The 13929-nt window shown below is 32.8% G+C and overlaps 2 protein-coding genes across 4 annotated transcripts in view; both read right to left on the bottom strand.

Moving 5' to 3' along the window:
* Positions 1–13929, bottom strand: part of LOC143066838 (uncharacterized) — a 265369-nt gene that overhangs the window by 134724 nt on the left and 116716 nt on the right. The gene's annotated exons all lie outside the window — the stretch shown is intronic.
* Positions 1–13929, bottom strand: part of LOC143069191 (uncharacterized) — a 150554-nt gene that overhangs the window by 116221 nt on the left and 20404 nt on the right. For 2 of the 3 annotated variants that reach the window (XM_076243701.1, XM_076243700.1), the window contains exons 7-12: positions 13524–13611; positions 12932–13072; positions 10147–10227; positions 8877–8993; positions 5505–5597; positions 3651–3716 (exon numbers count right to left, since the gene is read on the bottom strand). In XM_076243701.1, coding sequence (XP_076099816.1) covers positions 5550–5597; positions 8877–8993; positions 10147–10227; positions 12932–13072; positions 13524–13611 — 475 coding nt within the window. In that variant the 3' untranslated portion in view covers positions 3651–3716; positions 5505–5549. Of the gene's footprint in view, positions 1–3650; positions 3717–5504; positions 5598–8876; positions 8994–10146; positions 10228–12931; positions 13073–13523; positions 13612–13929 lie in introns of those variants that run through there. The other variant, XM_076243702.1, reaches the window with a different exon arrangement.

The raw sequence follows: 13929 nt of genomic DNA, 5'->3' as shown, positions 1-13929 counted from the left end.
CGGTAAAAGTCAAAATCGTCATTATTGAACATGTTGAACTTGACCTCTATTTTGTCATCAGTAACAACATATAAAAATTTCAAAAGCTTTGGTTGAATGGTTCATGAGAAAATGCACGGACATGACTGGAAACACCATTTTTCAATCTTTCAAGAACCATAACTCCTGAACGGTAAAAGTCAAAATCGTCATTTTAAACTTGACCTCCATTTTGTCATCAGTAACAACATATTAAAATTTGGGAAGCTTTGGTAGAACAGTTCATGTGTAAATACACGGACACGACTGGAAACTCCATTTTTCAGTCTTTCAAGAACCATAACTCCTGAACGGTAAAAGTCAAAATCGTCATTATTGAACTTGACCTCTATTTTGTCATCAGTAACAACATATTAAAATTTGGGAAGCTTTGGTAGAACAGTTCATGTGTAAATGCACAGACACGACTGGAAAAACCATTTTTCAATCTTTCAAGAACCATAACTCCTGAACGGTAAAAGTCAAAATCGCCATTATTAAACTTGACCTCCATTTAGTTGTCAGTAACAACATATTAAAATTAGAAAAGCTTAGATTGAATGGTTCATGAGTAAATGCAATAAAGTGAATGGAAACGCCATTTTACGATCTTTCAAGAACCATAACTCCTGAACGGTAAAAGTCAAAATCGTCATTATTGAACATGTTGAACTTGATCTCTATTTTGTCATCAGTTACAACATATAAAAATTTCAAAAGCTTTGGTTGAATGGTTCATGAGAAAATGCACAGACATGACTGGAAACACCATTTTTCAATCTTTCAAGAACCATAACTCCTGAACGGTAAAAGTCAAAATCGTCATTTTGAACTTGACCTCCATTTTGTCATCAGTAACAACATATTAAAATTTGGGAAGCTTTGGTAGAACAGTTCATGTGTAAATACACGGACACGACTGGAAACTGCATTTTTCAGTCTTTCAAGAACCATAACTCCTGAACGGTAAAAGTCAAAATTGTCATTATTGAACTTGACCTCCATTTTGTCATCAGTAACAACATATTAAAATTTGGGAAGCTTTGGTAGAACAGTTCATGCGTAAATGCACGGACACGACTGGAAAAACCATTTTTCAATCTTTCAAGAACCATAACTCCTGAACGGTAAAAGTCAAAATCGCCATTATTGAACTTGACCTTCATTTAGTTGTCAGTAACAACATATTAAAATTTTAAAAGCTTTGGTTGAACGGTTCATGAGTTAATGCACGGACAACATTTGATTGACGCCCGAAAAATACCGAAAAAATGAATTTAATTTTTTACAAAATTAAGTTCTGGATACTATCTTATGATCATAAACAAGCTTCTTTGCATCGGAACTAAACACATTTATTTCTGAAAAAACAGTTGTTGGCATGACACGGGTTATGTTCTTCTCATATATTTTATGATAGTATGATACTAAACCCCTAACGGGAGGGATTGTACCTGATATTCATATGATGAAGACATAATCTTTCAATCAGTTTAATTGAGGTCTGGAGCTGGCTTGTCAGTTAACTGCTAGTAGTCTGTTGTTATTTATGTATTATTGTCATTTTATTTATTTTCTTTTGTTACATCTTTTGACATCAGACTCGGACTTCTCTTGAACTGAATTTTAATGTGCGTATTGTTATTCTTTTACTTTTCTACATTGGCTAGAGGTATAGGGGGAGGGTTGAGATCTCATAAACATGTTTAACCCCGCCGCAATTTTGCGCCTGTCCCAAGTCAGGAGCCTCTGGCCTTTGTTAGTCTTGTATGATTTTAAATTTTAGTTTCTTGTGTATAATTCGGAGTTTAGTATGACGTCCATTATCACTGTACTATTTTGCATATTTTAGAGGCCAGCTGAAGGACACCTACGGGTGCGGGAATCCTCGCTACATTGAAGACCCATTGGTTGCCTTCGGCTGTTGTTTGCTCTATGGTCGGGTGGTTGTCGCTTTGACATATTCACCATTTCCTTTCTCAATTTTATTCTGTCCAAGTTTGGTACAAACCCAGGATAGTTTAAGAAAGTTAAAGTTAAAAAACTACCTTGATCAAAAACTTTAACCTGAACTTTGCTCTATCATTTTCTATGTTCAGTGGACCATGAAACTTGGGTCAAAACTATAATTTGGCATTAAAATTAGAAAGATCATATCATGGGGAACATGTGTACTAAGCTGAATGGACTTCAAATTCTTCAAAAACTACCTTAACCAAAAACTTAAACCTGAAGCGAACGGACACACAGATGGACGAACTAACGAACGAACGAACGGAGGCACAGACCAGAAAACATAATGCCTCTCTACTATCGTAGGTGGGGCAATCGTAGGTGGGGCATAAAAATGAAATCACATTTAAACTTTTTTTTTACACCAGAAATCAGGGACGTTCTCTGAAAGCAGGAAATATATTTCCTGACTTGTGCTCAACCTGTTCAGACGTCTCAGACTATTTTTACTTAAAAGATTTTATCCTTTAAACAGGAACAGAGGTTAAAGACAAATCCAATCAAGGTGCACTCAGTGGGTTGAAAGATGCTTCAGATTTAAGATCACCCTTGCACACAACACAAATCATATGGCAAGGCATTATGTTTGTTTTCCTTGATTCCAAATCATATAGAAGCTTCAAAGCAAAAAAGCTTTGATTTAAAACGTTTGATGACTGCAGCATCAGAAAGGTATAAAAAAAAAACCAACGCATCGGAAAGATATCACTAAAAACCAACATAGAAAAAAAAAATTTGGACAAGAATGGCCAATAAAAATTTTCGTGTTGCAGTGATTTTACAGAGTTAGTCGTGGAAAGGGAAACAAACAATAATTAATTTTTGGCCTACATAGCTAGTTGACACACAATGAATGTTGTGTTAGAACTTAAAAAAATTAAATTGGACATTTACCTGCTATGGTCCAATATACAAAATCTAAATACATGATTTGATTCAGCATATTTTAAAAAGAACCCCAACAATTCAATTTTTGATGAAATCAAAGAAAGTTCAATTTTGGAACCTCTAGAACTCAATGTGGACCAATTTGATAAAGGGGCCCAGGCATCACAAATCTAAATAAACGATTAGAATCGGCATATCAAAGAACCCCAATAATTCAATTTTTGATGAAATCAAACAAAGTTTAATTTTGGACCCTTTTGGCCCCTCATTCCTAAACTGTTGGAACCAAAACTCTAAAAATCAATCCCAATCTTCCTTTTGTGGTCATAGATTTCTATTTACTTATACATACTAAAGTTATTATCCCGAAATCATTGGTCTTGGATGACGCTCAACAAGGCAGATGACAACAACGTATAACAAATATCAACTAAATTTTTTTTAATTATTTTTGCGGTTGTATCAAACGGACATATAAACCCATAACGTTAAAAGTGAATGTACCCAAATTCATGCTTCATTAAAAATTTGTGTGAATAAGCATTGTGTATACATTTTTTATATTATTTGGTTGATGCAAACTTCAGTTAGAGAATGGAAACAGAAAATTCAGCATTGTTTCCATAATTGTAAAGAAATATTTAACTTAAATGGAAATTAAGACCTCATTTAACACAAAATTAAAAATAAAAGGTTGAAAAATAAAAGGCAAAGCTACAATATTTACAAACCTTTCGGCTCACTAATGCCATGAATTGATAGCCATACCACAGTGGTAACATCCTGTGTTATCTGATCTAGAAAAGAAAAAAAATACAAAAATAAATATGTAGTAAATATATATACTGTCTTAAGTGTTGAGGTACAATATCCAATAAAGAAAAATAAATTTAACATTAAGCATGTTAAGACGAAGTTGCAAGTGTTGAATTAATATTTCTGAATGCAGTTGTTTGCCAGCCCAGAATTGCATCAATTGAGGGCAGTATGTTTATTATACTAAGTGCTTGCAGAAATTAATCCTAACTACATAAGCCAAGGTTGTTTATAATTATTAGGATTTTAAATAGCATGAAACATAACCAGTGCTTAACAATTGTAAAGTATTGTGTAACTTATATTCAGAACTGTTAACGTTGGATTATGTTGCTTGATGAATTTGGTGATTAGATTTTGTCAGTTGTCATGGTTGTTGTAGGATTTTTCTTGGATTTCAGTATTTCTGTTATTCTACTTTTTTTGTTATGTATAACAGCACTTACAAACAGATTTTAATCATTTTAATTAGCCAAACATCATGTAGTCGCCAGAAATATGGTCATTGTATCGAAGCACATGTGAATGGTTCCAGTATGAAAAGAAGATAATTACACTTTTGCGAGATATGAACAAAGAAATGTTTAGCAACATTTTGAAAGCATATATTTCATGCTATTTTCATTGCATGAAGTTTTAGAAGAACAATAATGTATACAAAATCATACATGTACATGTATTATTGGGGGAAAAAATTAAAAGCAAAGGAAGGGTGCTTTGGCTGTTGTCTTTCATCCTAAGGTCATGGTCAAATGGTGAGTACCCTGATTTAACATAAGTGAATTTCTTTGTTAGTGTGAGTAACCCTGCAAAGACGCCATTGGCATTGCAACAATTAATAAAAGTATATTTCAGGTGTAAGTAGGATGACAAAAGTATCTCTTATATTTGGAACTTGTAGCTTAACAGTGGAAAAGGTGTTTTCTAGAATTGATGCCACAGTAAACCAATCTTATTTCTCGGATTTAAACAAATGAGTAAAGGTTCTGTGCTACAAGAAAAAAAAGTATCATAAGTATAATGTGTACATACATTTTGAAGTTATTTTGCATTTTTTACAAAAAATATTTACATGGTAATAATGAGAAGTTCTGTTAATATTCACATGCAAATTTCAAAAACGCACACATGACATAGAGGGAATAAAAAGCCATATCTAGTTGTTACAATGGTCAACAAATATGGTCATAATTTAACTTAGGACTCAATAAAAACCAACGCATCCCAGCTGGAGAAAACTCTGCAAATTTTGTTTGTTTTTGGATTTGCAAATTTTAAATTCTTCTTCTTGTCTTTATCATGTTTATGTGTTTACAGATTTTTTTACATCATTTATTAATCTCCCACATTCATGACATTTGAATCAAATGATTGATGATTTGAAACAATCACATGGTCACAGTGTGCCCATATATAACGCATCCAAAGACGATTGTGTAAGATTTATTTTAATTCATTCAGAAGTTATATTATAACTTGCTTATTTATAAAAATCTGACATTTTTTTTTTTAATATTGCAATGTATTGTAATGAAAGAAAAAACAGTGTATCGTAATTTTCTGTCGATAAACACATCTACATATTTTGTTCTTGTTATCTACAGAGTTTTATAAAATTCTGTTGAGTGGTTTCAGAGGAGTTGGGATGACTAGAACAGGACTGATGGACAAAGTCAAAAACATTATACCCTACAGAACTTTGATCCATGGGTTATAATTAATGTACATGAAATAAAAATCTCAGACATAAGAGATTTTATTTTACTTACACACAATTTTCCATTAGGATCCCCCATGATGCAAACTGTCACATGTCAGTTCTTACCATGCTGACCAAACCAATCACTCTGTTTTTCTCGATACTGTAACAAAAAAGAAAGATACATGTATAACAAAGGTATATGTTCCATACTCCAAGGTATATCTAAAAGTAAATGTCCATAAAAACTGTCAATACAAAATCCCACTATCATATCACTATTAGGTAAAAATACCATTTTTTTTTTAATCATTGTTAATGTTCCATTTTCTGTTCATCGTTCCAGAGTTTTATTTTTTTTACACTATCTACATGTATAGTATATAAATACAAATGGTGTTGTGATGTAAACAAATGACACCATAATGACATTTATGTGGTGAAAACAGATACTTTTGCAGTATAAGCTATTTATTTGTCTAGCAAATATGAATAATTGCATACAATTCACATTTTGTATCATAATCCTTCATGCTTAACAAATAAATTATATACATGTACGTAATCTGGCATATTTGACTGTAAACACTGAATTTGACTGAGAATGTGTATGTATGCATTGAAAGAAGTGAGCTCCTTCTTCATGTGTCATAGATGCCAACCCCCTTTTGTCACAATCAGTAACAAACTATCAAATTTTCCGTATTTTTAAAAAGTTTTCAGTAATCTTTCATAAACGTGCATTTACCAATAAAAATTACTGACTTAGTGGTTGCAAAGTGATGTACACTAAAATTTGTCATTTAACATGTTGTCTGTAGTATGTATTCCATTCATTAATTGTTCAGATGTTCTCGACTCAAACATTTTTGTTTTGTCAAGTTGAAGTAGAGAAAGGGGGAAGGCTACTTAATAAAATGCAAGTTTGCCTCTTCGGAAGTCAGTTAGTTACCCAACAATAGGTTGATAACTCCCGAGAAACCAGAAGCATTACATTGGCGTTTCCTAAATACTGGACCAGGACGGAAAAGTAATGATATAAATCCGCGTTTTACAAAATTGAACGTCGATGATTGGGAATCCGTAACTATTCGACTTTGACCGTAATAGCGTAGTTTTTATCGCAAAATCGGAAAAACTACGGAAAAATCGTAATGGTTGGCATCTATGATGTGTTCATCAGAAAAACCAGATGCTCCGCAGGGCGTAGCTTTATACGACCGCAGAGGTTGAACCCTGAACGGTTGGGGCAAGTATGGACACAACATTCAAGCTGGATTCAGCTCTAAATTTGGATTGTGATTAAATAGTTGACACATCATAGGTTTCTGACACAGAATGAATGTGTTCTAATGAACTTAAAATTTTTGTTTTCTCTTAGAGCAATTCACTATGCTGTTGAATATTAAACCTCTCAAAAAAATGTTTGAAGAAATTTTCTTTCTTATTTATGAAATTTCAAATGAGAAAAATTGAACCCAATTTTTTTAATCACATCCCCCTTTCCCTTATTCCAAAACTAATCTCAATTAAAATTTCTAATGGAGTTTGCAACAATAACTACTCATTTAAATACATCATAAAATATTAAGATGTAAAAAAACTGCTTGTTATCACTGAATGGTAAAGATTATTTTAATTTATCAGTTGGTAGTAAAAAGTGAATATACATTGTATATTGTATATAACAAAGATTTAAGTTGATTCTGGACAAAGAAAGATAACTCCAATTAAAAAAAATCTTGCTATTGCACAATATTTTGCAATTAGATATTTCTTGCTTACTATTCTGGACAAAGAAAGATAACTCTAATTAAAAAAAAATTTGCTATTTCACAATATTGTGCAATTAGATATTTCTTGCCATTGCCCAATACTGTGCAATTGAAAAGACTTGCTATTGCACAATACTTAATATAATAATTTTAGATCCTGATTTGGACCAACTTGAAAACTGGGCCCATAATAAAAAATCTAAGTACATTTTTGGATTCAGCATATCAAAGAACCCCAAGATTTCAATTTTTGTTAAAATCAGACTAAGTTTAATTTTGGACCCTTTGGACTTTAGTGTAGACCAATTTGAAAACAGGACCAAAAATGAAGAATCTACATACACAGTTAGATTTGGTATATCAAAGAACCCCATTTATTCAATTTTTGATGAAATCAAACAAAGTTTAATTTTGGACCCCGATTTGGACCAACTTGAAAACTGGGCCAATAATCAAGAATCTAAGTACATTTTTAGATTCAGCATATCAAAGAACCTAACTGATTCATTTTTTGTCAAAATCAAACTAAGTTTAATTTTGGACCCTTTGGACCTTAATGTAGACCAATTTGAAAACGGGACCAAAAGTTAAGAATCTACATACACAGTCATGACAGTTAGATTCGGCATATCAAAGAACCCCAATTATTCAATTTGGATGAAATCAAACAAAGTTTAATTTTGGACCCTTTGGGCCCCTTATTCTGTTGGGACCAAAACTCCCAAAATCAATACCAACCTTCCTTTTATGGTCATAAACCTTGTGTTTAAATTTCATAGATTTCTATTTACTTATACTAACGTTATGGTGCGAAAACCAAGAAAAATGCTTATTTGGGTCCCTTTTTGGCCCCTAATTCCTAAACTGTTGGGACCTAAACTCCCAAAATCAATACCAACCTTCCTTTTGTAGTCATTAACATTGTGTTTAAATTTCATTGATTTCTATTTACTTAAACTAAAGTTATTGTGTGAAAACCAAGAATAATGCTTATTTGGGCCCTTTTTTGGCCCCTAATTCCTAAACTGTTGAAACCAAAACTCCCAAAATCAATCCCAACCGTTCTTTTGTGGTCATAAACCTTGTGTCAAAATTTCATAGATTTCTATTAACTTAAACTAAAGTTATAGTGCGAAAACCAAGAAAATGCTTATTTGGGCCCTTTTTGGCCCCTAATTCCTAAAATGTTGGGACCAAAACTCCCAAAATCAATACCAACCTTCCTTTTGTGGTCATAAACCTTGTGTTAAAATTTCATAGATTTCCATTCACTTTTACTAAAGTTAGAGTGCGAAAACTAAAAGTATTCGGATGACGACGACGATCCCCTAAGGAGTTATTGCCCTTCATAGTCAATTTTTAACAATTTTCTTAAAATTTGAAGATTTTCAATAACATTTTCCACAGAAAGTACTGTTATAGATAGAGATAATTGTAAGCAGCAAGAATGTTTAGTAAAGTAAGATCTACAAACACATCACCATCACCAAAACACAATTTTGTCATGAATCCATCTGTGTCCATTGTTTAATATTCACATAGACCAAGGTGAGCGACACAGGCTCTTTAGAGCCTCTAGTTCTATAGTACACTGCAAATGTGTATGAATTACAATAAATGAGTATTCATTATGATATAGCTACCCAACAACATAACATAGAACTTACCTGTATATGCATTTTAATAACAGCTTTTCCTATTAATGTTGCACCAAAAAATGTCCAAAATGGAATGAGAAAATGACCACATGTTATTCCTGCCAAATCAAACAGAGGGTTTGGTATCTGTAAAAAAAAGTAAAATTTATAATCAAAACAATCAAAATTGAATTTACACAAATTCAGAGGCAATCCAGTTTCACAATGAAGTAAGCTTAAATAAAATCTATGCTTTTTCAATGTTTAAAAGATTACAATACCAATTTCTAAAATTAGCCTATATTCAATATTTTATCAATAGATATGAACCAACATCTGAGCATCTGCAACTCATATATTTAACTGACAGACTTCTTATACAGATTTAAAAATAGAATTAAAGAACAAAGAGGCACAGATTAAAATAAAGCATGTTTTTTTGTCTGATAATGGACAAATTGACCATGTTTATAGAAAAAATGTTTTGTCGTTTGGAAAAGTTTTTCCAGAAGTGATGTTTTTAAGATTAATACACTGCATACTGTAAACCAACTTATTTTCGCGGATACTTTATTTCGCGTTTATCTCCAGCTAGTCTACTTCACGGCGATTTAATTTCGCGATTTTTAGTTAACTTGATATAGTTTAATAAGGAAAGATCCAAGTTATACATATTCGCGACGATTTAATTTCGCGTTATTTTTCTTCCCCCAAGAGTCGCGAAAATTAATCGGTCGCGAAATTAAGTTGGTTTACAGTATTCAGAATTTCAGACACAAATTAAAAGTACCATTTATTAAGATTAAACCTTACATAGAAACCCCAGTAATGTTTATCTAGCTTAGTACTTACCGATTGATTGATTGATTGATTGTTGGTTGCTTAACGTCCAGTGGCAAATATTTCATGCATATTCAGGACGAGAACAAGTTCACAATAAATACAATAGGTAGGTCTTGTCACAATAGAGGCCATCTGGGATGATGGTCGGGGAAATTTGGACTGCCACTGGAAAATGAGGGTTTATTGGATAGGGAAAGAAATTTTGCCTTGCAACAGGCCACCTACGGACCCCTCAAAGAGTTGTTGCAAGGGTTCTTTACGTGCAAAGAGCGTGGCACTCTCTCTACACGAGACATCGGATTTAACGTCCCCATTCTGACCGGACGTGACTGCGAACTTGATATATCCCGCACAGCCAAACGGACACCCCACTTCAGCAAGCGTTTTACTGCCAGTCGAGAGAAGACCAAGTGACCATATTTCTATTCCCCAGTCACCCTTGGGGGTCAGTACTTACCGATGCACAGGCTAAGATACCAAAGAATCCAACTTTCTGTACAAGGTTATGTACAGCTAATTTAGATTTTTCCATAAATCCCTGAAAATAAAAAATAAAACAATAGACAAGAATATATTAAAAATTCTTTTCCAATTATCATGCTTGAGATAACAGAAATTTCAAATCCTTCTTGTTTGTTTACTATTTAAATGCATTTGGACACATTTAATTCTACTTTTTAACCATTGTTAACTCTAGATCTACTTGAAATATGAACTGATTTAAAATAATGGATAAATTTTTTGTTGCTAATTTGCTTCTAGCTATATTTTCCTCGTTTTAGGTCATATGCTCTTACTTTTTTTTTTTTTTATAAGTTTTGGATTTTCAAATATTTCCACCTAAAGCATTGCTGAAGAGTCATTTCTTGTCAAAATGCACATCTGGTGCAGAAAAATTGGTACCTTTAATGTTATTAATTACAGTAATAACTAACAAACACAGTGAACAAAGCTAACAAAGTCATACCCTCTAAGCACTGTAAAAAGTGTGACAAATCAAGCCAACATAACAAAGAAGCAAAGTCGTGAGTTTTGTTAAGACGTAGCATATGGTTATTTATGCGCTCAATATCATTATGCAAGAAAAATTCTTTAATTTTTTTAAATGAAATCCATTTCAATGCTGGTTCAGAAACAAGATGCCTAAAAACTTCTGAAGATATAGTAGTCCAAATATGAGACATGAGAATGAACAGACAAACAGACCAACAAGTTAAACATACAATTACTATATACAGCTCCCTTAAAAAGGGAGGTATAATACCTACACTGTTAGTGAATTTTAAAATGGATATCCCCAAAACCATAAATAATATTATCTTCACTCGGACAGTAAGAACAAGATAACGTTTCTTTGTTTACACCGTCAAGTAGTGTTCAACAACTGTATCTATATAGATTCCTACACTGCATCAAGTGTATTACGATATTTCTCCACTCGAGACAGTTAAATTTTATTATTTAAAGCACGAGGCTTAAAATTTAACTGTCTCAAGTGGAGAAATATCGTAATACACAAGTTATAGTGTCGGAATCTGTTTCTCTAATGATTTTTATCCTTCTTTTTCAAAGATTTTCAGAAACTTGTGTTCTTTATATGCGACGTCATCAGGCATTGCCGCCTTTTTTCATGGCGTCACAATAGGACAATTCAGAAGAAAAAAAAAACATTTAGATGTCATAATCAAATTTCGACTAATCATTTGCCGAGAACAGATTTTTCACTAGCGAAGAGAAATATTTTTCTCACACCGGTCAGGAAATGTGAAAATAGCACAAAATTTGGAGAAAGTATCATCAATGTCTGTGCATAGATGTTAAAGAGGAGTTACACTTACAAGAGACAATTACCATAAAAAGCTCAGTATGATAAGTCCCCATTCCCTTTTTGCAACAGGAATTCAGAAAAACCTTTTTGTCACTCAGTGAAATTCTTCAACTTTCAAGATCATGGTCGTTTAAAATGTTTATAGTTCAAAATGTTGAAAAGGATTCTAGAACACTGTTATGACTGTACAGATGCTAAATAAACACAAAATAAAAAAATAAAAAATATTGGAAAGTTTTTGTGTAAATTGTAAACAATTTCATTGTAAGTATGTAAAACATGTAGAAACCCGATCCATAATAAATATTGGGGAAAAAATACAACTTGATATTAGGTGTTAGCTTTTAGTAAATTACTGTTAAATTTATTCATGGCTTGAACGTGTGATGACTGTAGCCAAATTATCCGCCAGCAGCTGTCTGAAACACCAAATCCAATAAATAACTTCTTACGTAAAAATGTAGTTTATACATCATTATGCAATGCTATGAATAGAAATAAGAAATGTCTAATGAATTATATTACATTTTGATATTTATTAGTAAATATTTTTAATTGAATATTAGTATGGAACAGATAATCATTAAAGAATTTGAAAAGAAATAAAGGTGCCCTCTACTCTTTCAGAACATTTCGCAAAGTAAGCAAACATCACAAAATTCTTGCCTTAAGTACTTCAAAATTTGCACTGCTGCCCAGCAATTTGAGATTTGCAGTAAGACTATTGATTTTGCAAGCCCGAGTACGGTGCCACATATTGTAATATTGAAGTAGGTTCAATTATCTCCCCTATCATAATACGACCAAGATTATATTCCTTCATGTACATTGTCAGGTAGAGTTCTACAACTGTGTAAAGTGACCAACAGACAGATAGGTAGTCTGATTCCTAGATTTAAACCTCAAAAGCTTAGGTTGTTGGAAGGGGAGTTTAAAAAAGATAGAATGCCACTTACATTTTAAATCGTGTCAATGGTTTCACAAAAGTTGACACAAAATGCACAAAGGACAAAAGTAAAAATTATAAAATAGACAGAACAAGAATGTGTCCAAAGTACACAGATGCCCCACTCGCACTATCCTTTTCCATGTTCGATGGACTGTGAAATTGGGTAATAATCTAATTTGGCATTAAAATTAGAAAGATTATATTATAAGCAACAAGTGTACTAAGTTTCAAGTTGATTGGACTTCAGCTTCATCAAAAACTACCTTGACCAAAAACTTTAACCTGAATGGATGCACAGACGAATGGACAGACGAACGGAGCCACAGACCAGAAAACATAATGCCCCTCTACTTTCGTAGGTGGGGCATAAAAAACAGAGTGATTACTAGAAGGCACCCACAAAAACATGAAAGGCCAAAAATAACAGTACACACTCTCACTCGGACCATAACCTGTGAGACTTACTAATTCTTCAGGATGCTCTTTTTTCTCATGAATGAGTTCTTCTATTTCTTCAAACTCATCGTCATCAAGATCTGCCCCTGACAGCCTGGCTGCCCTTGCCATAAAATAGGGCGGCAATTCTCCAAGTGCTGTCCCAGCACCCTGAAACATAAAGATATATTTTTTTAATCTCTCACTCTATAATATAAATTATCCAATAATTAGTACTTCTTGTATGGTGTGGTATAAAAAATATTCTTGCATTTTTGTGCCTGTCCCAAGTCAGGAGCCTCTGGCCTGTGTTAGTCTTGTATGATTTTTAATTTTAGTTCATTTATATATTTCGGGTTTAACATCCATTATCACTGAGCTAGTACACATTTTTGTTTAGAGGCCAGCTAAAGCATGCCATGGGTGCGGGATTTTTCTCTTTGTGTTGATGACCCATTGGTGGTCTTTGGTGAATATTGCTCTCTGGTTGGGTTGTTGTCTCTTTAACACATTCCCTATATCCATTCTCAATTTTATCTAAATATATATGATGAGTTTATTTATTTGCTATGATAGTTTAGGAGACAATATCATTTTCATAAAGGTTGAATATATGACATACCCACATAATAGCTTCAAGTCTGACTTTATTCATTATAGTCCATAATGATACTGTGCTGCCATCTGTAACACCTTCCGGACAAACAATTCTAAAAATACAAGATTACTTAAATTTAATCTAGTGTATGAAATAAGGGATCTATATACATTTATTCATATATGACATTATTTGTTAACACAGTTTAAAAATTAAATCTGTTCATCAATATATTTTATAAATTACATAAAATAGGCCGTTAGTTTTCCTCGTTTGAATTGTTTTACATTGTCATTTCGGGCCTTTGCAGTATGGGCATTGCTCATTGTTGAAGGCCGTACGGTGACCTATAGTTGTTAATTTCTGTATCATTTTGGTTTCTTGAGGAGAGTAGTCTTATTGTCAATCATACCACATCTTCTTTTTTATA

This window comes from Mytilus galloprovincialis, chromosome 3, assembly GCF_965363235.1.
Source record: "Mytilus galloprovincialis chromosome 3, xbMytGall1.hap1.1, whole genome shotgun sequence".
NCBI lineage: Eukaryota > Metazoa > Mollusca > Bivalvia > Mytilida > Mytilidae > Mytilus > Mytilus galloprovincialis.
Note: the sequence above shows the minus strand (reverse complement) of the source record. Positions and strands in the feature narration are given on the sequence as shown.